Genomic DNA, 25,991 nt, shown 5'->3' on the forward strand with positions numbered 1-25,991 from the left:
CAACGCCTTAGGGTGAGGTCTGTGGGAGATAAGTCAGATCACCACCAGGACACAGTGCTTCAAATATTCCTATGCTCTACTGAGACGCTTGCTAAGAAATGAGTAAACGGAATTTTCATTTTATTAATTTATTTTATTTTCTCACACAAAAATTCCACGGCCTTGGGGCCTCACAATCGAAGAGACTGGGGGGGGGGTGCTATCAGAGGTTAACTTATCCTATGCAGCCAAGCAGCAGAGTTCACCCCATTTTCTTATCAACCAGCCACACTGAGTCCCCGCCAGAGGTCAACTAGTTGGAAGTGAATTCAGAACCGGAAAATCCAGGCAGCCCAGAGGGGCAACAAGTCCTAGCTCAACCAGGCGCGCCCTCCACAAAACCTGGCCAGATTCCCGGGGAGCGTGGGGGCCCAGGGAGGGTCTGGCGTGGATCCAGGCCCCGCCCCGCGCTAGGCCCCGCCCCGCCCCACAGGCCCCGCCCCTCCGGGCCCCTCCCCGCGCCCGTGCCCCAGCTGCGAGGCCGGGAACCGAGCTGCTCGGATCCGCTGCTGCTGTCGCGCAGTCCGCTCCTCCGCTGCAGAGTCGCGCCCCGAGCTCGGCCGACTAGGCTGCACCCGCAGCCGGGATCCCGCCGCTCGCGACCCCAGCCTTCGCCGCCGCCGCCCGCCGGGCGCCCCAGGCCGCACCATGGTGAAGGTGACGTTCAACTCGGCGCTGGCCCAGAAGGAGGCCAAGAAGGACGAGCCCAAGAGCAGCGAGGAGGCGCTCATCATCCCCCCGGATGCCGTGGCGGTGGATTGCAAGGTCCGGGCTGGGGTCGCGGGCGGGGTCCCTGCGGAGGGGACGGGTGCCCCGAGCGGCCCTCCGCTCCCGGGTACCGTGGTGCGTGTGTCGCGGGCGGGACGGGGTCTCGGCCCTGGCGACCCCCGCGGGGACAGTTGCAGAGGTGTGCGAGCTCCGGCTGCTTTTGCACCTGGTTTGGTCGCCGGGGGACCTGCAGCGACTGGCCCCGCCACCGCCGAGTTTGGCACTTTCTTCCAGGATAAATACTGTGCCTAAAATGGCTGACATCATAACAAGCCTAAACCTCTGTTGTTTCCTACTTTCGTTTCTAGGCTGAACAGCACTTGGACTAAGTCCAGCGACTGTAAGCATCTTAATTTTAGAAGCCAGTTTCTTTTACAAACTCTTTTGCCTACAAATGGCCTTCGGTGTTGGCAGGTGAACTTCACCTTGGGGTCTGGGGGCGGGTGGGGGGGGGAGAGGACAACAGTATTCTGGAAGTAGTTTCTGGGTGGCGATTTTATTAGTGGAACAAATATTCCAGGTGAAAGTAATTACTATTGTAGCTGCTCCGTGTAGCCAGCAGTTGACTTTTAAATGTTATCAGCGTCTTTCTGGGGACTACTGATAAAGGGAAACCTGGAATCCAAACGTAGGAATTTCCTCCTGCTCCTACAAAATTCACCCTCATTTCACCAAATCCTCAGTAAACACCGAATAAGCATGATGGAAGCCGTCGCTGGATTCACTCTTTTAAAGTGACTTACAATAATGTTTTTAAATATGAATATAATTGTCTCCTAAGTTTTACTCTTCGGCCACGTCTTTAGGCTGCAGACATTTGATATCTTCGGATACTAACTGTAGATGTTGCTTAATTTTTCACTCATACTTTTCAGTACCTATTATCACTTGGGTAGTTTCAGTTTTGACTCAAAAAACAATCATTCGTGTCCCTGGTACGAGTAATAAGGGTTTTTTTTTTTTTTATGATGTAATGAAAATTACTATTAGGAAACAGGCCACTAATGCCCTATAAAAATTTTTGAGAATACAATGGCAATCTGGGCGGCTTGCACTCGTTTTCTGGAAATGTTCCAGTTAAAAGCAAACATCAGGTTGATTTTTAAATGACTGCCTTCCCTTGAGATAGCACGATTGAGCTGGTTCCCTAAAAGGATCAAAGGTTCTGGCTTTCCTATTGTTTTCCTGAACCCAGTGCAAACAGTCTTGGTCTTGAAAATGTTTCGAATTCACAGGTGAAAATTGCCTTAGCCAATTATCTTATCCCCTTGTCAGATGCACATTTTATGTAAAATAGGCCTGTAGTCAAGGTCTCAAGTCACCACAGCCTCCCGTCAGGATCCTTGTTTGTGGAGACTGAGTCTCACCTGGCCCAAACTGGGCTTGAACCAACCCTGAGCCTCCTCCATCTTCCTCCCAAATCCTGGGATTACAGGTGTGCACAACCATGCCCAGCTTCAAAGATACACTCTCAATGTTATTGTATAGGTATCTGCTGTTTAAATTTTAAAAGTCTAACTCCTCCCACACTAAGAAAGTACCAATGATGTCATTTCTCTATCCTTCATTCCACTGTTGCAAAGGTTTGAAACGCTGGACAAACCTCAGAATCCACTTACCTGAGTAGGTTTGAATCAGACTGTTGGCAAGTCTTACCTCATTTTCAGGCTCTTAGGATTTCTCATGTGCTCACCATAGTTTAGTTTTTTTATTTCAAAGTAACTATAGCTCCATACTTTTATTTCTTAATTTCTCTGATCTCTATGTCCAAAGAAAAATACTGGGGATTAAGCAGCGTGGGGTCGTGTTTCTTTATAGACACGCAGAAGTCACAGCCAAATTGGTTACTGCAACAAATAACTTAATTCTTTCTCCTTTTCTGGGGGAGGGGGACACGACAATATTTATCTACAATGAAAGTAGGGAGGCTAAAGGCAAAGCCTCCTTAAGGACAGACATCTGTGAGAACTTCTGATCTCATTTCGGAGCTGCGGAGTGATTACATAATGCTCTGGTGCTCCTTGGGGCCGACTGGTGTGGCAGCCGCCTTGTCTGACCGCCTGGGCTGGGAACAGAATTAGCCTTAGTGTGTTCTGCCTGGGGCATTTCCTTTGGCCTAGAGGACCACGCTAGGCTCGGCTAGTTGTAGTTCAGAACTCCGTAAGAAAAGCATGTTAACTCTTAGAGGCCACAGTAATCATGGATCAGGGTTTGTTGTTGATGTTTTTGTTTTGTTTGTTTAAATGTGCTTGAGGATTACCCTGCTGGGTATCCACTGCCCGGTGCCCTAAGAATTCTGGTCCCTCCTGTCCCTCAGTGGCTTATGTATGTAACGTGTATTCCTGTGCTTTTAACACTGCTCTCCTGCTGTTTCTTTCCCCGCAGAGAACCTTCTGGAAGCAGTTGTCCTGCTCCATTATGGTTTCCGTCTTGTCTTTTCAGTAGCTGTAATTCCACAAGCTATTTCTTTCGACTGCACTATCCCAACTAGTTTGCGTTCTTTTCCTTTCACATTTTCCTGTTCACGGTCTTGTCCTCTTCCCAGACCTGTCCGTATAGACACAGAGCTCATAGAGGCACAGACACAGCATCGAACTGTCGTCCTGTGACTTGTGTGACAAAGGTCAATTTGAAGTGGTACGCATGCACTTAGGATACAGGCTACAGGCCCTCCTTTGAACCCTGGAAAACTGTTGTGGATGTGCAAATGCCAAAGAAAATACTGTTACTGTATCAGAAGTTGCAAATAAGCCCCGATACAACTGTTTGACTTTTTAAAGCTTAAATTTTAGTTTTCCTTTTTTATAAGATGAGAGGATAGAGCCAGATGGCCTGCAAGGACTCTTTCAGTTTTAAAATTCTATGAAGAGTCTAGGATTATATAATTGCATTTTTGCAATAATGAAAATTGCTGTTTGGGGCTTTGTTTTGAGTCAGGGTCTCCCATGGCCCAGGCTGGTCTTGAACTCGGTACATAGCTGATGATGACCTTGAACTCCTGGTCCTCTGGTCTCCACTTCCTGGAGTGTGGAGATTGTACTCAAATAGCACCACACCCCGCTTATAATTCAATTGTTTTAATTGTGGGAAAAACAACCACCACCTCCTCCTCCTCTCCCTAACAAGACAATTTCCTGTCTTCCTTTCCACGCTTAATTTGTTCCATCCCTCCCTTTAGTCGTTCTAAGAGGCAGTGGCCAAAGTAAAAAAAAAAAAGAAAAAAAGAAAAAACTAAATAGAGGGGAGGATTATGTAATAAAGTGGGTTCTCATTTTTGCTTACCTCACTGTGGAGCCGGGGAGGAAGCAGCAATTCTTGCTGCAGTACCTGCTCATGAACCCCCTTTTCTCAATTGCAGCCCTCAAAACAACTTGTTTGCTTCATGCGAGCCTCACAGGCTGCTTGTGATGGATTGTAAGAGGTAAATTGCTTGCAGAGCCAACAAAATGGGCAGCATGGGTCCCAGAGTGAAGATCACATTGAGTTGTCACAAAATGGCTGAATGGATCCTGGTTTATGCTGATTTTTCTCTATTTTTACAGTACAATCGGGACTGAATGATTTAATAATTTAGATTTTTGTTTGTGGTGATGGTTTTGGTGTTTCTGAGGCTAGAGGGGGGATAGAAGGAGAACATAAAATGCGTGTTGATCTGTAGAGGGACTGGGAACTTGGCTCTCTTTAACCAGAGTGCATCCCATTACCTATTAACATAATCTTATGTAAGTTTATTATAGAGTAGACTTGGCTGTCCTAGAACTCACTTTAGCTCAGGCTGGCCTGGAAGGTGCTACAATCCTCCTGCCTCTGCCTCTTAATACTGGGACAAGCATGCCCCACCATGCCTAGCTAGAGCCAGTTACAGCATTTATATTCATTAGGTCTTGGCCTCCGTAGAGGATATGGATAGCTGAAGTGAGTTTTATTCTGGGAGACCGATAAATTGCTTCTGTACATCTCTGCTGGGACACTCTGGCTTTTGAGGGTGGGTGAGGTTGCATATTGTCATTGGTTGGAGGGCAAGTTAAGTGCCAGGAAGATAAATGTTCCCCAGGTGGACAAAGTCAGATATTGTCCTTGGCATAATCACAAACCTCTAAGAACTCATGAAATTCAGCTCTACCACCTAAGAGTTTTATGTCAATAGCAGTATTTTTTTTTTAACCAGAAAAATCTCAAACACATTTATGATCTAGGTATATTTAATGTGTTCAGTGTTCAACTTCCAAGTGTTTATTATGTGTTGTAAAAGCTTGACCTGTGTGTTAATGCCCAGAGAAGAATGTATGAGGCAGGAATCGGAGACATTTCAGTTTCATCAAACCATAGCCCAAACATTTGAAGTGGCTTCAAAGGCTGCATTCTTTCTCAAAAAGGGGATGCTTTCTGAATTCGTGTTTTGACTAGAGTCTCTTGGATCGCTTTGTGTGACACTGTGTTAGAGTAAAGATCATCCTGGACAAAGAAATGGGTCAAAATAAATGTGCTCTCTTTAACTGTTTGGCAAGAGTTCCACTTCCGTGATCCTGGGAATTGAACCTAGAGCCTTGTACATGCTTGTCAAGGGCTTTCCACCCCCGCCCTGAGCTATTTCTCCAGCCCTTAAATGTGTCACTTTAATTAGAGCCTGGAGACTGGAGGAGGAGTTAAGGACTTTCCCACCGAAGGATTCAGGCCATCCACTACCTGTTAAGATAAGGGACCTGCCGCTTTTCAGTCTAAAGGTGATGGTTATCTGAGTGTCGTAGAAACACTCGGGCCCTGCTTGCGTGCAGTGAGCTCTAGTTCTGGGTAAAGCTAGTCTCCCAGGCACTCACTCTGCAGGAGCTTCACACTGATGTCTTCTACAAGACAGATAGCTGAAAGTTCAAGGTTTGAGATTATGTTGCAGAAGTGACCCTACAGACGAATTTTAAAACTTTCCACTTAACAAAATGAATCTCATTACTTGGTGTGCTATCTTTATAAATTACTAAAACAAAACTTCACTAAAACAAAAAACAACAAAAAACCTCCTCTTTGCCTAATTGTGGTTTTTTTTCACTTCTGTATTTGGATCCTTATTCTCACAAGCTTAAAGCTCATGGTGTGTTACCAGTCATTGAATGAACACTTACTTAAGAGTTGCTGATTTTTAAAAGTCCCTACGACATTGAATGGAGGAGAAAAAAAAGCTAAGAAGTGTTTTTTTTGTTTTTGTTTTTTTTGTTTTTTCGAGACAGGGTTTCTCTGTGTAGCTTTGTGCCTTTCCTGGGACTCACTTGGTAGCCCAGGCTGGCCTCGAACTCACAGAGATCCGCCTGCCTCTGCCTCCGAGTGCTGGGATTAAAGGCGTGCACCACCAAAGAAGTGTTTTAATAGTTGTCCCATTTTAGGACAAATTAGACTGATAATAAACTTTTTATTCCTCAACAGGAAAATGTGAATTGAGTTATAGGAATGAGAAAATGACCCTTATTGGTACTGGTTGACTCTCATTCTGCGTCCTAACTTGACACTCACTGCTCTATCTTGCATGCTCACGGGTTTCCTGGAGTGATTCATGACCTGGTGCTAATGTGAATACGACTGAAGCTTAATGTTGAAATAAATTTATAGTCTGGTTTATTAACACTAGCAATTTTAAGTTACATATCAAATTCATTTGAGAAATTGACACTGTATGTGGCATTAGAACCTCTTTTTTTTTTAATTTTTAATTTTTGTTGTAGGACTTTACTATTGTTGCCTAGGCTGGCCCAGACCTATAGTTCCCTCCTGCCTCAGGCTGGAAAGTGCTGACAGATTCAGGTGTGAATTTGAAATAGTCATATAAACATTTTTGTTTACATAAGTATTCAACAAGGTAGTTGAATTCCATATCTTAAAGAATAAACTTTGGTGGATTTTTAATATTCACATTTTGCACTTTTTTCTACTTTTTGTTTTTAAACAAGGTCACACTATGGCAGCCCTGGTTCCCCTGAAACTCACTATGTAGACCAGGTTGGCCTCAAAACTCATAGTGCTCTACCTCTCTATCCTGAGTGTGGGAATTAAAGGCACGTGCTATCTGTCACACCTGGCTTTAACTTTTAGTGCCAGATAATTTTTAGAAATTAAATTTGTTTTTAGTGAGTGTAAAGCTTAAATCTTATTTTTTTTTCCTTAAACATGATTGCAGTATTTAAAAGTTTTTGATGAGACAAGCCTCAGTCTGTAACCTAGGCTGACCTCAGGACTATAATCCAGCCTGGCTCTGAACTCACGGCACTCTTCCTGCTTTGGCCTCCTGGGTGCCCTGATATCAGGTTTGAGCCATTGTACGTGGTTGAAATTAATTACCATAAAAAAGCAAACAGCTAATTTTATTTTCTCTCTTACCTTCTCCCCTTTTCTGAGTTTGCTTTGTAACCCAGGCTAGCTTGAAGTTTACTATGTAGGCCAGACTGGCCTCAAACCCATGCCATCTTCCTGCCTCTGTCTCTAGGTCCTAGAATCACAGGCATGCACCACCATTCAGTTCTCGTTGTTAATTAAATTGCGTAGATCATTGTGGTATCCAGAAGATCCCCTGTTAAACTAGGGAAGGTGACATTGAGAGATGGTCATTTTTACTCGTTTAGTTTTTGCTTTTACTTTTGGATGGTATGAAAAAGTCCCCAGGCCCAGCACTTTTAGCTAGAACAGGGCTAGGCATGTTAAACAGCATGACAGACTCAGCACCTTATTGCCCAAGAAAGGCAACTTGAGGAAGCAGAGTTTCTGCGTAGTAAGCAAGTTAGACTTTCTCTGGTTTTCATTTAAAAATCAGGTCGACTTATTTCTTCTACTGCTGCAGGTGGTAGTTTTCTCTTGGTTACAGGACCCATAGAATAAGCCCACGCAGTACCACTGAGCTACTCCACATAATACCCTATAATATCGTTATTTCTTGGTTATAGGACCCACAGAGTAAGCTCACACTCTACCACTGAGCTACTCCACATAATACCCTATAATACCACAGCTTTAAAGGCAAATGAGGATTTTTATTCAAATTCATACAATAATTGAGCTAGAACCACTAATGGCTTTACATGGACCACCATTTTATAATCTCCTTTCATGTGGAAAGCAAAGCTCTTGTGTTCCTGTGTGACATTCTGCTTGGTCTTCTATGGCATAGGAAATAGAATGACAGCTTACATTTTTTAGTGATTAGGGAAAAGAGAATTAAGAAACGATATTTCTCCTTTTTATCTAGTACCCTCAGTAAATGGGTCTAGGGATATAGTTTGGGCTTCAATACAGTTCAGTGATGGAAACTCAAGTGTTGTGGGTCAGGTTTGAACGTTGCTTGATCTCTCAAGTGCTGTGTTGATTAAATCACCTCAGGTCTCTCTGCTTCTGTTTCTATCAGCAGTACAGTGACTACAGGACTGAGAAGCCATGCCCTCAGGCCCCCGGCAGCCAATCCTACTTTGGGATATGACTTCTGGGATGCTGTTCCGGATGCCCCTGCTTCGCATCCGTTGTAAAACAGTGCTGACCCTTCCGTTCCAGATTCCCTCAACATTAAAAACCTTTAGCATTCTAAAACATACATAATATGTATCAATAGATTAATTTAGTTTTAAAAAGTAGCCCTGCAATATGTTATGGGAACACACTCTAGAGGTCCTGGTGCAGTTAGTTACACACACACAGCAAAATTTATGCTCTTGAGTGACAGATCATTTTAAATGTATGTACCTGAAATAACACCCCAGGCAGTGTGAAAAGAATTTTACCACCAACTGGAAAAATTATTTTCTTTCACAATATGCCTTCTCTCCTTAGAGACAATCACTATTCTTACGTGAGTGTCCCTAAGTTAACCAGAAGCAATTACGTTCACTTCTTAGCCACTTCTGGTCTCATATTATAGTTTGGCCACTAGGCCACTCTGCTTTGAGGCTTCCCTGAGCAGAGCATACTTTAGTATCTTCATGCTGGAAATGCTGTCTAGCCATACGTGGTGATATGAACTCCACGTTTCTCTGAGTCAGGGATTCTCAAACATTTTGGTCTCCGAACCTCTTGAGTAAAAGTTAAAAATTGTTCATAAACCCAAGGAACTTTTGCATTCCACAGATTTATATAAAGATATATTTACTGTATTAGAAAGAAGGCAGAGTACTTAATACACCTACAACATTAACATACGCAGCCATTTTGTGAGTCTCAAACATTTCCAAGCATCTCCAACGGTTTCAGAGGAAGGCCCCCAGAGTTGCTCAGTGTTAGTGAACAGTTCGACAGGAGACGGCTGGAGTCTGCATGTCCGTGCTGCTCTTGGTTAAGATGTCACGTATTCAGCTTGTGGAAAAGTGTGCTGCCCACTGGAGAGTGAAAGTGAAAACCACACGATAGCTTTATTAGGAAAATAATAGCACTGTGGATCTCAGGCGGGGTTCTGGACTGCATTTGGGTAACAGTGACTACAAATACTTTCTTACACTGCTCTTTCATGTTATTTTCAACAGTTTATTTTTAATATACTTTTTTCTGGTTTTAATACTACTCATTAGTATCCAAATGGAAGATGGATATAGTTAGCATGTGCATATGTATTTTTCACTACACACATAATCTGTTGTCTTGGTATACATAGTAACTTCTTGTGTATTTTTTCACTGCACACATGATCTGTTGTCTTGGTATACATAATAACTTCTTGTGTATTTTTTGACTACACACATGATCTGTTCTCTTGGTATACATGGTAACTTCTTGTGTATTTTTTCACTGCACACATGATCTGTTGTCTTGGTATACATGGTAACTTGTGTATTTTTTCACTACTCACATGATCTGTTCTCTTGGTATACATGGTAACTTCTTGTGTATTTTTTCACTGCACACATGATCTGTTGTCTTGGTATACATGGTAACTTGTGTATTTTTTCACTGCACACATGATCTGTTCTCTTGGTATACATGGTAACTTCTTGTGTATTTTTTCACTGCACACATGATCTGTTCTCTTGGTATACATGGTAACTTCTTGTGTATTTTTTCACTGCACACATGATCTGTTCTCTTGGTATACATAATAACTTCTTGCTAAGTTGATAGCCATTGCTTTTGTTGTACACAACAAGCGCCATTTATACCAGAGTAATGTATATACTTGGATTATACTTCCTTTCTCGTATCAAACCTTTTTCCTTTTTTTTAAACTTTTAATTATTTTATGTGTGTTTGTGTTTTACCTGCATATGTCTATGCATCACATGTGTGAGTTACAGACCGTTGAGAGCCACCATGTGGGTGCTGGGAATTGAACCTGGGTCCTTTGGAAGAACAGTCAGTGTTCTCAACCATCAGGCCATCTTTCCAGCCCTAAAACCTTTTCCTTTTGTCAGGATTTGATCAATTGTTCCTTGGAGCTGGAGAGAATGCGGCTTCATTTTGTATGTAGTTTTTGGTAGTTCATCTTCTGACAGTCTAATTACCTTTCCGTGTATTCCGGCTCAATGGAGAGTCAGTCATTCTGGGTTGTGTTTGCTTCCATGTATTTGATCTGTTTAAAAAAAAACAAAAACTGTGATTAAAAATTTGTAGAGCCTTGCATATCTAAGTGTGCTGATTCTGTCTTTATCCCTCTCCGTGCCTCCCTCCCCAGGCTCTTAGCTTAGTCTGGCCTAGAATGATGCAGTCCATGCTTGTGTCTTACACTCATGTACTCTTCCTGTCTCAGTTTCTTGAGTGCCGGGATTGCAGGCATGCACATTCCCAGCTGATCTTTCGTTCCATTGATAGTTTGGTATCAAGTTCTACTTCAGCTGTGGTCCCTGGGCGCTGCTGAACACTGGCCACGTCTTCCAGTCTGCTGCCATCTGGAATCTCGTTCTCTGCACATTTATTTTCTTGCTGCTGCTGGTCTCCGCTCTGCAGATGCCTGAGCTTTTCTGCTCATGCTTTAGTGTTGCCTTCTAGGAGACAGCGTTGATCGAACCCCGCTGTCGGTCATTTCCATTCTATGTGGCTGAAGGTTTGTTTGCTTTGTGTTGGCCAGCACTTCATTGCGTTTTCAGAAGATAAACATTACCTGAAAATCAATATTAGGACTTTCAACGCTGCCGTCACCCGTAGCTCTTGAAAGTTTAATTAGAATATTCCCTTTGCACTAACAATAGGCCTAATGATAATTAATAATGGATAATAATGGAAACCGTCTGGATTATTGGCACTAATTTAAGACCTGACAAGATGACCTAGAAAAATGAACCATCATTTTCTGATGTCCCGCTCCAAAGAGCCAAGACTGCTGACCTTAGGAGTAATCTTGAAGACAGCTCACTGCCGACACGGGGATTTTACGTTATGCCTTCACTGCTCCGACTGTGAATTTTACTTTTCAGTGAATATTTTTCACTTTTCTCTTTCTTTTCTGTTTTGGCAAGTGTCTAGAAGTGTAGCCCTGGCTTGACTAGGACTGGTTATGTAGCCCAGGCTGGCCCTGTACTTGCAGGGATCCTTCCGCCTCTGCTTCCTGAGTGATGATAATTCTAGGTTTTTATCACCACGACTAGCCTTTCATTTATATCTTGGCTTTTTAAGATTTATTTTCAAATGTGGCAACCTGAATATTCTTTATTGTGTCTATGATTTCAGTAGTCTTTTGTTAAACTAGCCTGTATAACTTGATGATCAGTATATTCCTATGAATTGTACAGCATGTTCAAAAGTGTCAATTCTGCTTTTATTAGAAAATTATATCCCTGGGCCCAAGAGCCAGAAGCATGGTAGAATAAGGAACCAAGATCAAGTATTTGCACTGAACTTTAATTTTATTTTAGATTTATTGATTTGTTTTTGGGTTTCTAATCAAGGCTGGCCTCTCAAATCCAGCTATGTAGTGGAGGATGATCTTGAACTTCTGATCTTCCTGCCCTTGTGTCCCAAGTGCTAGGATCACAGTCCAAAGCTGACACCCAGGCACCTCCACCGTTATCAGTGGTGTCTCCACTCAGTGCAGACGGCTGAGCCATTGAGTCAAAGTGCTTCATACCTGGCCACCGTGGAAAGGCCAGTGGACCTGCTCATGGGAGCCTGAGATTAGGTACCTAGTACCTAGTACTTTTTTTTTTTTTTTTAGTTTTTCGAGACAGGGTTTCTCTGTGTAGCTTTGCGCCTTTCCTGGAACTCACACTGTAGACCAGGCTGGCCTCGAACTCACAAAGATCTACTTGCTTCTGCCTCCCAGTGCTGGGATTAAAGGCATGTGCCACCACCGCCCGGCTTTTTTTTTTTTTTTTTTTTTTTTTTTTAATCTTGCCATGTGTTGCAGGCTCTCTGCAAACTCAAGGTCCCCTTGCACTCAGGCTCCCAAGTGCTGGAATTGCAGCTGTCTACACCATTGTGCCCAGCTGCTTAGTCATTGTGTTTAACTTTCAAATCTTCAAACTCAAATGGAAGTTGTCTGTAAATGTTCACATTTAAGTTATTTTGTATGGCTCAGTGATGTAAGCCAGTGGTAGAATATAAGGCCTTGGGTTTTATTCCCAGTCTTGCAGTAAGATAATAAGTAGAAATCTAATTAATTTCATATTTTTTCAAAAGAATATGCTTAGAATTACCAAAGGTTTTGCACATCAAATAGAATTGCTTGCATTTTAATACAAGTATAAAATTATTCTTACTGTGTTTCATTAAAATCTAACCTCCATACAAAATGTGAGTCAGGGACAGGCTTGGTTCTTTTTTCTGGCCCTGACTCAGTAGTTGGGGACCACGTGTGACGTGCTGGAAGGTTTTTAGGAAGATGGTTGTTAACAGTCAGATTCTGGTGGGAGGGAAAAACCTGTCTCCGCCAGCTGATTGTCCGTGGTAGAGGCTGTTTTACTAACAACGGGTAAAACTCGCCTGTGATGCTGCTTACAAAACAGTCATTTCTCCTTACTTTATAACTCGGCATTATCAACACTGGTAAAGCTCCGAAAGCAGAGAGCGAATAAATAGCAGAGAAACGATGGTCATCTTTAAACTGTGGAAAAGGCATGAGATTTTAAATGGTGCAGGGAAAGAAGAGATTGTAAGTTACTCCTAAAATAGTATTTTACTTTGTACCTGCTTTGCCCTAATGATACAAAATTGACTGATAGGCTCCAGCACTGAATGCATTTATTTTACAGCCTTACTGAGTTTTTTCTCTTAATTCAGACCTGCTTGTTCGTTTAACCTTAGGCATGTGTTCATTTTATTATAAGATGCTAATAATTTGGTTTGGATTCTATATATTTCTCTAGATTGTTATGCAATAGCTTAAATTGTTATTTTTCTTTCTGTATTGTGTATTGTGGAATTTGGTAGCAAAAAAAAAAAAAGTGTTTGTTCGTGAGAAGCAGTTTTGCCGACCTCAGCACTGAGTGCTCCTTTCTTCACCCTCCCCGAGTCTAAATATAGACTAACTCGATAACTCCCGACCAACACGGTCTGGGCTGCCTAGTTCAGCTCAATAGTAATTAACTTGGCTGAGGCCGATGTGAACTGTGGCACTTAAATGCAGAGAGCAACTTTCTGCTCCTCAGCGCATGCCCAGCTCTGGGACCCTGCTTCCTGTTTATGTGTCAGAGGTAATGAATACTCCTATGTGGACTTGGTTAGTAATTGAGACAATGACAGTCCCGTTGGAAAAGCCAATTGGGAAACAGGATTTATACACGGATGGGAATGAAGGAGAAAGAAGGCAGACAGATATTTGTTGTCCTTAACAGACTGTTAACCTCTCAGCTTGAGGTCCTGCTTCACCGACATCAGACACTCTTGGTAACTGATGCTGTTGGTGGTGGAGAGATCATGAGATGTGTCTTTTTGATGCTTCTCTACTGAGATGAGCAGCCTAAAGCAGGTGAGCAGAGCATCTCCTAGCCTCTAAAACCTGGAATTCATGGGCCTGGTGGCACATGCCGGTAATCCTGAGGACTAGGGGAGATTGAGGCAAGACTACCACAGGCTCAAGGGTTGCCTGGACAACTGAGATCTTCCGTCAAAATTAAAAGTTTTAAAAGAAAAGGAAAATGGGCTGGAGAAACAGAGTTTGTCTCAGGTGTAGATTCTAGGTACAGTCCTAATACCAAGAGGAAAAAAGAAAAAGTTAAATTTTTTTTTCATATTTAAGGGTTCTTTTACTATTTATTTTAGAAAATATTCAATTCATCTGGGAAAGACATAGTTACAGCACAAAAATCCAGTTTCCATCGAAGTTTTGTGAACACAGGAGCCAAGTTAAAACCTGTACAGTTAAATGGCTCACAATGTAACACTTTCTGGAAAGAGTTGGAGGGACTGACTGTGAAGAGTCTTGTGATGACGCCTGTAAAGGGAAAGAATCCTCTAGGCTGTAGAAATCTCCAGGTCTGAGACGGAGCCCACAGGGCAGCGTGGAATCAGTGAACCGTTGAGGGTTGAGCCCATGCCTTAAATACAACAGGCAAGTGCTCAGTGCTGAGCCACAAGGAAAAGTGAGGAGAGAATTCCCAAGACCAGGAGGGACTCCAAGGGGGGAATACCCCCACAGTCTTCTCCAAGGGACTTCCTTTGGATTGTTTCATTATGTAATACCCTGTCAATATTTACCTATATTTTAAAATGTAGACATGTATTTCTGATGGTTCAGTAGCTCATGCTACTTTGAACTTAAGTATATTGATTCTTTTCTCTATTTGCTCTCTTTCCTCTATTCTGTCTTATTTTTATACCTAGTATTTTTATGCCACAGTCTTCCCAACCCCAGGCTGTCTCTGTTTGGAACATACATTTATTTACTGATTTATAGGGATAGGGTCTACTGTATTAACTCACTCTGTAGCTGAGGATGACCCTGATCTTCTGCTTCTCCCGCCTCCACATCTTGGTGCACAGGTCACCAGGACCCACCACACCTGGCTTCATGCAGGTGATGCTGAAGGTCAAACCCAAGGGCTTCCCTGTGCTAGACAAGCATTCTCCCCACTTAACCTCCGTCCTAGCCTGGCCTGGTCATGTTTAATACTTGGGATACTTTCCTCCACACTACTGTGGTTTCCAAGACACTGCTGCAGCATCTGCTGTGAAAGGGAAAACACTACATATGAAGAGCTTTGGAAAACGTCTCCTAAAAAGCTCTACACTCCATTCATTATGTAAATAAGGCTCAAATAGAAGTGGCGAAGGATGTGAAATATTTGTTACTTTGAAACAGAATTTTTTTTAAAAAGTGAACCTTACATTTTATTTGAGCTTCTGACGGAAGCCCACTTACAAAGGCCTCTTAGGGAACTGACCGAGCTGACCTAATTCGTAACTAATGGAAGTAAAGCACAATTTAGCCTTCATGTTGCTTAAGATCTTGCCTTACTGTCCAGTAAGATTTATTCCAACCAGAAAATACTGTGGTACCGGAGAGCGAATACTTTACGGAGCCACGTCTGTGCATTAGAGACTGAACCGGGCGGGGTCTTTGTGTGTTGCAGAGCACTCCGCCACCACACTGCATCCCGGTCTCCTTAATTCAGGTTGTCCAGGCTGCCCTCGCACTGTACCCACCTGCTCAGCCTCCTGGGTAGCCGAGATGAAGGCCTTTGACCACCAAGCCGGCTCGCTCTGCTGCTGAGGATGAGAGTAGGCCCGGGTGTGCCTTGCTGTCTCCTTTATAAACTGGGCTAAAGCCTTGACTTTGAGGAGGATTAATGAGACGATAATTATGTGGGACCTGCGGGAGTTCTCAGCATAGTTGAGGTGCACCAGTTCCAGGGCAGTACAGTGACTTGAGTTAATCAGGCCGGGTACAGTTACAGACCCCAGTGAGCGGTTTGCTTGTTAGTGAGTTCTCTTCTTTTTTTGTTTGAAGCAGACCTGAGTTTCTGAAGAGATTTCTAATGCATATTTTAAGTACTAGTGTTAAGAGAATGAAAAACACTCCTGAGAACATGGGGGTGAGCTTCTCCTCACAAAATACAGGACCTGTTTCAGAATATGAATGTGATAAATGGAAATCTACTTATTGGTTAATGAATATTTGGGTTGGTTTTAGTTTAGGACATTTGACTAATGATTCTATAAATATTTAACAGGTGATTTATTTATTTATTTATTTTGGTATTTTGAAGTAGGTTCCCAAAACCTACATTCTTAAATCTAGGGAGGATTACCTTGAATTTATTTAATATTTTTAAAAACAGTTAATTATTTGTATGTATGCATGTGCCTGAGAAGGCATATGTACCACGTGTGGATTCCCAGGTCCTAAGAAGTGTTGGATCCCTGGGAACTGGAGGTCCAGATGGTTGTGAGCAGCCGCCTGGTGTGGGTTCTGGGACCTGAGCCAGGACTCCCTGGCAAGAGCAGTAAGGCTCTTAAGCCCTGAGCCATCTCGCCAGCCCAACCTTGAACTCTTGATTCTTCTGCTTCTGCTTTTCAGGTGCCAGGATTATAGGCTTAGGCCACCCTGTCCAAGGGCAAGTAATGTTTTATAATTGGTCTTTAGTAGAGTAATTGACTTGGTTCGATTTCTACAGTTCTCTTTTTTCTTACCCTGTGCCTGTCGTCATCTGGGTACTGGCTGGGATCAGGTACCGCACTGAGCAGAGACAGGCTCCACTTTAACAATGAGCACCTCGTCCTCCTGACTAGAGGCTGTGGTGTGGGTGTTAGTAAACCAACAGCTATGGGGTTTGCGCTGTGAGGGTTTTGTTGTTGTTGCTTTTCTGTGTTTTTTATTTTATTTTCGTTTTTTGACACTATAGTCCTGGCTGACCTGGAGCACAGTGTAGCCCATGTTGGCCTTGAGTTTATGGCCATTCTCCTGCTTCAGCCACCAGACTCGGCCTTATTAATGACTTCTATCTTGAATGTGGTCTGTGCGTGTTCTGTAGCTCAGATTGTAATGTGGCTTATCATGTCTGTTGTACCTGTTTTAGTTCGTAAACTGCTGACAGTATGAAGCATGGTTTATTCACATTTGGATTTTTTTATGGGATCTCGACCAGTGTGTTCCATGTAGCTGGCCTTAACAGATGTTAGGTGAAATGCAGTTACTGCCTTTGTCGGAGAGGAGAGCCAGTTCGTTAGGCATCATCGATGATTGTGTTGTCCCGCCATTATCTTTCTGGCTGCTGATAGAACTTTTGTGACTCATGAAAAGTTAAACAGCCAAGCTCTTTCTTCATTCAGTCATCAATTATCTGCATGTTAACTAAGTGCCAAGCATGGCTTAGAGTTTCCAGGAATGCAGAATGAACATGAATAAACACAGGAACTGTCTAGCCTAGTAACGAGAGATAAGATCTCTACGTGAATGTCTAATGCAAGGAAGCAAGTGACTGAGCAATATGGAGGAAACAGGTCAGGTTTAAAGATGGCAGAGCTGTGCACAAGTTCCGATGGCATATGGACTTGGGTCTGTAATTTAGCTACTCAAGTAGACTCTTGTAGATACCTTTATTCTCAAGCCGTGTTTCAGGTGCTGATAACCGTCTTTAAAAGTGTTGTAAAGTGAAGTTCTTTAACAAATTAATCTGTTCTGCTGTCCCAGAACAATTTTTTAAAATAACCTAAGAATTCAACTCCGTACCCAGGCCCTCTGTGGCCTGCCCCAGTTACTTCTCTTCATCCTAGGATTCCTCTCACCATCCTGAACACACAGCTGCACCACGTCTCCCTGGCAGTGTCCTGTATCCTGCCTTTGTGATTTTATTCATTCTTTACCTTTTATATCATTTCCTGGAACACTGTCTTCTGTCTGGCAATGTCTGTTTGTCCTGTAACCTTGGATGCCATGTTCTCTCCCTGGGAAGTCTCTCCCTAACTCATCCTGTGTCATATGCTCTATGCATTTTTCCTATCAGAGCCCATATTATGTTCTTTTGTGTCTTATTAGACAGGAGATGGGGTTTTATATGATAGATCAGGCTGGCCTAGAGGTCACTATGTAGTCTAGGCTGATCTCCAACTCTTGGCAGTCAGTGGCCATAGCCCTCAAGTGCTAGGATTATAGGTATACACAGTCTACTTGGCTCTTTTGTGGATTTATTTTCTAGAATGGTCCAGCCCATCTTTTCCTTGGCAGAGTCTGTATTCCTAGTGCCTAATACAACTGTTTAAACATATTAGACAAGTATAATTTATTTTCAGAATTAATTGTTTGTTGCATAGTTAAAAGGATAAATTCCAAAGCCTGAGAACTCACTGTCCGTGTAACAGGGAGGCTGCATATTCTTTCTTGACGTCCACCCATGGTCCTTAGCTGTTCATTTATGTACTCGTAGGTGGGAACCTGGCAGATAGGCTTGGGTATGTGCATCCTTGGCTTACTGAGCAGCTGATACCAAATGCCAAGAGTGACCGTTTTCATCTGCCATTCCAACCCCCACACTTGCCCCCTCCCTGAGAGTAATTATGCTGGGAATACTTTGTCTCCTGCAACATCGACATCGTCAGGCAAGCTCAAACAGACCTTGCGTGCTTTCTTGTTCAGGTCTATAAAAAGCGTTATCACCTGTGGAGTTCTTAGAACTTTCCACTACTAGGATACCTGATAAATTCTTCCAGGTCCCCTCCCATCCCATGCTGCATTTCAGTAGACTTGTTCTACACAGTCATTGATGAGAACTATCTAAAATGAAGTCCTCTCCACAGCATTTGGTCTGAACCTGACATTGAGTATTATTTGTTATTCTGTAAGGTTCTATGTTTAAAAATGAAGCTTCCTACCCTGTGAATGTAATGGCACATGCCTGTAATCATAGCAGTTACAGCGCAGAGGCAGCAGGATTGCTATAGATTTGAGGTCAGCCTGGGCTACATGGTAAGAACCTCTCTCAACAAAACCAAGTTGGGTTTTTTTTTTTTTTTTTTTTTTTGAGTGCATCACATTGTTCTTGTGGCTACAATACCTGGAATTGGACTTTGCCCAATAGTGTCCAGATATGATCTATTATCTGAGAATCGGAAATATAGAACTGTAGTTTTCTTTCCTAAGGGACTTGTCACATTAGCTGTAGCTGCTCTCTTGGGCCGATAAGACTGACTCACTGTGTTTTTGTTGATCATTCATCCAGTTTTTCTGTCATGCTTACCATTTTCTGATGAGGTAGTCCATACTGGGTTTTAGGGTTAGTTCCTCAAAAGAAAGTGAAAACCATTATTAAACTGAGATTTGGGAAGGGGTGGAATTATAGAATTAATTCTAGATAAGTATCTTTGTTTTAGATTCTGTTTATTCAAAGAATTTCAGTACCCTATCTTATCACTCTTTTGCTAGTGTTCTTGTAAGCTTTTCCTGTAGATTGTAAGGAATGGTTTTATATCTGGAATGAAATCAGTAAATTTCTTGTAAAGGCTAACAATTTTATAAATAATCCAGTTAGGAAATACATAAGCTGTGTAATGCAACCTTATAATACTGTAAGACAAGGTTGGGTTAACCTTTTTCTGAATTTCAAATGTTAGAAGATAGCGCCAAAAGTTATGTATGGAAAATAGAAATTGTTGTTTGTATTACTGCTCAAGACATGGTTAGTAGATGGAATATTGGGGGAGGGGGACTTCTGCTTAGAAGTCTCCCTGGGGACCAGTGTCCATCCTGTCTGAGGAGGCATAGGGGTCTTGATGCCCCTCTTCCTCATTCCATGGTTGGTTTTGATCAGAGCCGTACCTCCTTTGGTCTTTACCTTCTGTGATTCTGCATATTAACTGGCTGTCCTTTCCACGTTCTAGGACCCGGATGAGGTGGTTCCTGTTGGACAGAGAAGAGCGTGGTGCTGGTGCATGTGCTTTGGCCTGGCTTTCATGCTTGCGGGGGTCATCCTCGGAGGCGCATACCTGTACAAGTATTTTGCACTTCAGGTATCATAAAAAGATATTTAAACTTTGTTGTTACATTTATTTATTTAATTTATTTATGGGGCAGGGGGCATGGTCAGAGACAGCTTGGGGAGTCAGTTCCCAGGGATTGAATTCAAACTGTTAGGCTTGGTGGCAAATACCTTTACCCGGTGAGCAGTCTTGCCAGCTCCAGAAGAATCAGTTTTGGTCTGGATTTTTTTCTCCTTTCCACTGTGAATTAGAACATGGTCCCTACCTGCTCTTAAGTGTGTGCCGTCTGTCTGGAGCCTTTCATTACTCATGTGTTTACCAGAAAATTAAACACAAAGTCATGGAAAGCAGAGTGACGGTGTTTGGATGCTGCAGATGAGTTTAAGTTGTCGGATGATATTTTTCAAAATAGACTTTAACTTTCCACCATATTTGATAGTAAAGAGATATCTTTGGATGAATTACAAGCTGCGATGTTGACAGACCCATCACTGGTTAGCCGGTTTGGGTTGGTACATGATGGCTCTTGCTGTAGCTTTGTCTAAGAGTTGAGTGACTTGCAGAGACGATGAAGTCACTTTTGGTGAAAGCTGCCTGTAACTTAGTGCTCATAGGGCTCTCAGTGTGTTAAGATACTGATTCCACTGAATTACAGTTTATGATATCATCTGCCGGACACCTCCCACCCTCCACCCCCACCCCGTCCTTAAGGAATCTTTGGAGACATTTACTTTAAAGCTTGTGTGACTACTTTAAACTTTTTAATGTTTCAAGTAGGGGAAAGACTTGGCAAGGAGATTTTTAAACTAATTTTGAAGACTTCTTCCAAAGGTTATATGAACTCCATGCTCATTTTCAGTCTTATTCAAGATGATGGCATGTTGATAAACATTACTGAACTAATAGGGTAAATGTATTTTTTTTTTTTTTTTGGTTATTGTGAAATAGACTTATGTAGACAAGTCTGGCATTGAACTTTTGATCCCTCTGGCAACATCATTTTAAAGGTAGTGTTTTGTTTTCTTTTATACGAAGTATAACATATAGGAAAATAATTTGCAATTCCACTGTGGACAGAACATTTGGTGCCAAAACGCTTTGTTACAGAATCTTTTTTTTTTTCCTTTTCTTTTTGGTTTTTTGAGACAGGGTTTCTCTAACAGCCTTGGCTGTCCTGGAACTTGGCTTTGTGTAGACTAGGCTGGCCTCAAACTCAGAGATCTGCCTGCCTCTGCCTCCTGAGTGCTGGGATTAAGGGTGTGAGCCACCTCCCCCCAAGCACTCTTAGTGTTTTATATACATATACTTTTAAAATATTTTTTATTATATACATTTATTTCTTGTCTACGTGAGTGGGCACAGTGCCCCAGCTCTACATAAACTGGCCATAGTAGCACTTGCCTGGTAGAGCTGAAGAATCAAAAGTTTAGGGTTATCCTTGGCTATATAGCAAGATACAGGGTAGCCTGGGCTACCTGAGATCTGTCCCAAAGGAAAACATTACTTGTTTCTGAATGTGTTCTCTGAGAAACTGCCTACAGGTAGAAGCAGGCCTGTGTGTTTCTTTGTATTTACTTGACACCAGATAGCTTTCACACTGTTTTTTATCTACCACAAAGAGTCAAGAGGAAATCAGCTGCTTTTCTCCTTCTGAAAGGCCTTTTTTTTTCCCCCAAAAGTCAGCTTCAGAATCTGATAAAGAATGTGTTAGCTCTGTAATTAAACTGTCTGACTTGTCGTCTGAAAAGTAGGAGTTTGTAAGCAAAATACCATTTAGATAGAGGTGGCAGCTTAAGTAAGGCTTACATTTAAAAACCTGTCTCCTGTGGAATTGCTGAAATGGTATTTCCAACTCTGTAGCCAGACGATGTGTACTACTGCGGACTGAAGTACATCAAGGATGACGTCATCTTGGATGAGCCCTCCGCAGACGCCCCAGCTGCTCGCTACCAGACCATTGAAGAGAATATTAAGATCTTCGAGGAGGATGAGGTTGAATTCATCAGTGTGCCTGTCCCAGAGTTTGCAGACAGCGACCCTGCCAACATTGTGCATGACTTTAACAAGGTGAGCGAACGTACAGGGTTATAAAAAGAATGCAGGTTCTCTAGGATATCTGCAGTTTTAATTTTAATGTTTGCTGAATTCTTCTATTTAGGGTTTAGTTGTTACTTAGGAGAGAGGATGGGGAGAGTTGGTGACTCAAAGCGTGAGTCTCATTCCAGCACGGGGGAAGCTGAGACAGGAGGATCACAGGTTTGAGGCCATCTGGTCCGCACAGTGAAGCGCTGTCTAAAATGAGATGAACAGAAATAGGTTCCTCTCCCTCTGAGGCCTGGCCTTACACCTCGCTGCCTGTGGCTTGTCTGCTGATGCCACCAAGTTCTTGATTTACTGAAATGCAAGACTTAGAAATTCTAAAGCCAGCCTGTCTTGCCAGTACCGTTCTTAGAGCCCAGTTGCTGTGTATCTCAGGTACACTGAGGTACATCTGACTGAGATGTGTCTTTTCTCCAGAAACTGACTGCTTACCTGGACCTTAACCTGGACAAGTGCTACGTGATTCCTCTGAACACATCCATCGTTATGCCACCCAGAAACCTGTTGGAGCTACTTATTAACATCAAGGTATCAAGTGTTTTCCATTTCTGATTAACGGTATGGGTACAGTGTCTTGAAATTCTCCTTTGAAAATTTAGCCTTCTTGGAGCTCACCCTTCTGGAGTGTAGCCAAGGGTTTTACAACTAAGGGCTGACACTCGTGTGCTGTTTTTTTCTTCTTTTTAATGCTTTAAATTTTGAAGTTAAAAACATTTTTAGCCGGGTGGTGGTGGCATATGCCTTTATTTCTAGCACTAAGGAGGCAGAGGCAGATGGCTCTCTGTGAGTTTGAGGCCAGCCTGGTCTACAGAGTGAGTTCTAGAACAGCCAGGGCTACATAGAAAAAAACCCTGTCTTGAAAAACCAGAAAAAGAAATAACATTTTAAAAAACATTCAAAACTGGGCTGGCTATGTAGCTCGGCAGGTAAAAACACCTGCCACGCAAGCCTGACAGTATGAGCGCAATCCATAAAACCCACAGCAGAAGGGAAAGACCCAACTGCAGAAGGGGGTCCCCTGGCATCCATGCTCAGGCCTCTCTCTACGTTCTATATACATGCACACTGTGCACACACAGACGCTACACATGCACATATTATACACACACTGCCTACATACATAGTTAATGATAAATAAAATAGAAATTAAAAAAATACTAAAAACAATTTTTTCATCCCATTTAAATTTTCCTGAAGGACTAGAAAATGAATATTAACCCCCTATTTAATTCTAGTGCCTTAGTGATGGGCATGGCTGTATTACAACAAAACTGTACATATTTCTGGGTACAGTGACACATGCCTGTAGTCAGTCCTGTCTACTTGGCAGGTTGAGGCAGAAGCAGCAGCTGAGTCCAGGAATTGAAGACCAGCTTGGGCAACAGAGTGAGACCCCAATTCAAAAACCAAAACTGTATCTATGAAAACAGATGGTTAAATATTCGTAAACCACCCCCCAACCCCCACCCCGAGTTGCTCAGTGCGTGTGTTGAAGGTTTGGCATCACATTTTTGCACTGTAGGCTGGAACCTACCTGCCCCAGTCTTACCTCCTCCATGAGCACATGGTGATCACCGACCGGATCGAAAACGTGGACCACCTGGGCTTCTTCATCTACCGACTGTGCCACGACAAGGAGACCTACAAGCTGCAACGCAGAGACACTATTCGAGGTAAGGACGATCAGATAATTCCTATAATGCTTAGGCATTGTGAGTGATGTTCCCGCCACAGGTGAGAAAGTCCAGGGATACGGTGTCACACTTGGTTAGGATTTCTAGAACTTAGAATCATCTTAATCCCAGACCCACTTCCAGATCAAGTCAGCCAGCCTGAAATGCCATTGCCTTGAGATGCCCCCTCCTCAACCTGGATGTAGAAAAGTCAGGTTTGTCTCTGCATCCCCACTATGGCCCAGCCACAGGAAAGAGGAGGTCTCATTATCCAGAGATCTCTCTTCAGCCATTCACTTGGATTCTCAGGGATCTGAATTGTCACAGGGCCATTTACCTTTTGGATCCTGCTGAGGACGGCCATAGCCAGGTGACTTAGGAAGAAAAACTAGGTGAGGAATCCAGAGCATTGACACAACCATGAGGCTTTGCCCAGACACTTAACCTTGTGTGTCGTCATCGTCGTCGTCCCCCTCGCCCCCCAACAGAAAGAGTAGCAGCATGTGCCCATTACAAATGCAAAATGAAAGTGCACGTGACAACACAAAGTCCAGTGTGCCATCAGTGACACTGCAGTCTGGTTTCTCGGGGATTGCGTCAACCCAGTAAAATGCTTTCCTGGCCTTTTCTCATCCTTGTAATGACAATTATTCTCACCTCAGGTTGATGAGTCATCTTACATACAAGTTACCATCCTGGCTTATAATTTTCTAAAACTAGTTTGACAGAATGATGTTCATCTGTTCTGCAGGCAGACACAGGTGTGTTAAATGTTTCACACATCACTAGAACAGTTCCCAAACCTTCAAGCTCATACATCTGCTGGCAGTTTGTAAAGCACCGCAACCAGTTGTGAGGATGTATGAAAAGACGCAGTGGAGAATAACTTTATAAAGGATGGGAATTAGGGACGGCTAGAGAGTGGCAACTCCTTCATATCTAAAGAGCTACTGTGAGAATGAATGTGACTAGTTTGATGACAGAACCAAAACCTTTAAAATAAAACCCTTTACCTTCCCAAACAGGTATTCAGAAGCGCGAAGCCAGTAACTGTTTCACCATTCGGCATTTCGAGAACAAATTTGCTGTGGAAACTTCAATTTGTTCTTGAGCAGTCAAGAAAAGCGTGGGGAGAAATGTAATGCCACAGCATAGCCCTCCCCTTGTATTTTGTGCAGTGATTATTTTTTAAAATCTTCTTTTCATGTAAGTAGCGAACAGGGCTTCACTGTCTTTTCATCTCATTTAATTCAATTAAAACCATTATCTTAAAAAAACAAAACAAACAAAACCTTTTCTTCTTTCTAAGTGTGGTGTCTTTGATATTTGAATTAGCAAATGTGTGGGGTCCTAGGTAAGATTTGCTTCTCCATAGAGCTCACATACTCGGAATAATTTCGTTTATCTGGATTTTTCTGTGTTATTTCTGCACTTCGAAGAGGAAGGGTTACCTACAGAATGCAGATGTTAAAAAGGACCACAGTGACTGACTTGTCGATGCTACCAGCCCTACCCCCAGCTGTTAGTGTGTGAGCCCACCCTCTAAATCCTCCTTTAACTGAAATGTGCAGTATTTTCTGTGTTGCATTTAACTACTTTAGAGGATGATTTCCGCCTGATGTTTTAATATCCTAGGCCTCTGCTGTAATAAGACTTTAGACAAATGTTTGGATTTAAGAAACGACTCCTGTTACTAATTTGTATAGCCCGCATCTGTGCACTGGAATATAAATATCACAAAGCTGTGTCATGAGACTGTGTGTTGTTTTTCCCATAAGATAAAACCAAAGAAGAATTTGGTTCTCCATATTTTAAGGTAATCCACATACATAGAGAATGAAACTATTTTATAAAACCTAGTTCTCTACATATAGTTATAAAATCAGTTTTTTAAAATAAAGTAAGCCATTAATAACTACATTTGATTTTTTGTGGATGCTGTTAAAGTGGCACTTAGATCAAACTTGAATGATGCTGCCTGATAGAAAGTAGGTTTTTGCTTTTTAATGGAAGGTTATTATCGAGGCCTAACCTTTTCAGGAAGCACATGATGGGGATCCAAGTAGTTATGACAAGGTTTCTGTGCTGTTCAGACTAGTGATGTGCACTGGCCTCTAGTAGTAGGAAGACAGACACATACCACAAACAGACAAGTTATAGAAGGGATTTGTTGTTATTTCAGTTTTTGAGACGGTCTCTCTCTCTCTGGAAACCAGGCTGACCGGGAACTCAGTATCTAGTCAGACTAGTCTTGAACTTAGGGTGATTCTTCTGCCTCTGCTTCCGGGTGCCAGGATCACTGGCATGAGGCACCACCCTGGTTTATATCTCGGGTTGCTTCTGACCTGAAATAATTGAGAATCCACTGCATGTAAAGCACCTAAGACAAGGACTGGAGCGATGGCTCAAAGTTCAGCGTGCTTCCTGCTGTTCTAGAGGACCCAAGTTCGGTTCCCAGCACCCTTGTGAGTGGTGTAAATGCAGCTCCGGGGATTAACACCCTCTTCTGTTAATTGTGTCCACTGGCACCTGGACACAATGCTGTATACACGCAAAAACAAATACCCGAGAGTGATTTTGCTACAGATTCCTGAGACAAAATGTTTGACT

At 42.6% G+C, this 25,991-nt stretch overlaps 1 protein-coding gene across 1 annotated transcript; it reads left to right on the plus strand.

The window, feature by feature from the left end:
• Positions 1-515: 515 nt before the first annotated feature.
• On the plus strand, positions 516-25,134 carry Itm2b (integral membrane protein 2B). Its single transcript, XM_059273338.1, has 6 exons — positions 516-804; positions 19,510-19,638; positions 21,469-21,675; positions 22,126-22,236; positions 23,231-23,381; positions 24,407-25,134. The coding sequence occupies exons 1-6, from the start codon at positions 688-690 to the stop codon at positions 24,490-24,492; spliced, it is 801 nt and encodes a 266-aa protein (XP_059129321.1). The 5' UTR covers positions 516-687; the 3' UTR covers positions 24,493-25,134.
• The last annotated feature ends 857 nt before the right edge of the window (positions 25,135-25,991 follow it).

Source organism: Peromyscus eremicus, chromosome 9, assembly GCF_949786415.1.
Source record: "Peromyscus eremicus chromosome 9, PerEre_H2_v1, whole genome shotgun sequence".
In the NCBI taxonomy this organism is placed as follows: Eukaryota; Metazoa; Chordata; class Mammalia; order Rodentia; family Cricetidae; genus Peromyscus; species Peromyscus eremicus.

What these genes read in the sequence shown, in the direction of transcription:
- Itm2b (XM_059273338.1), top strand. Translation starts at nt 688, where the DNA reads ATGGTGAAGGTGACGTTCAACTCGGCGCTGGCCCAGAAGGAGGCCAAG. An exon ending in CCGTGGCGGTGGATTGCAAG is followed by an intron (nt 805 to 19,509) that starts GTCCGGGCTGGG and finishes TCCACGTTCTAG; the next exon opens with GACCCGGATGAGGTGGTTCC. An exon ending in ACGCAGAGACACTATTCGAG is followed by an intron (nt 23,382 to 24,406) that starts GTAAGGACGATC and finishes CTTCCCAAACAG; the next exon opens with GTATTCAGAAGCGCGAAGCC.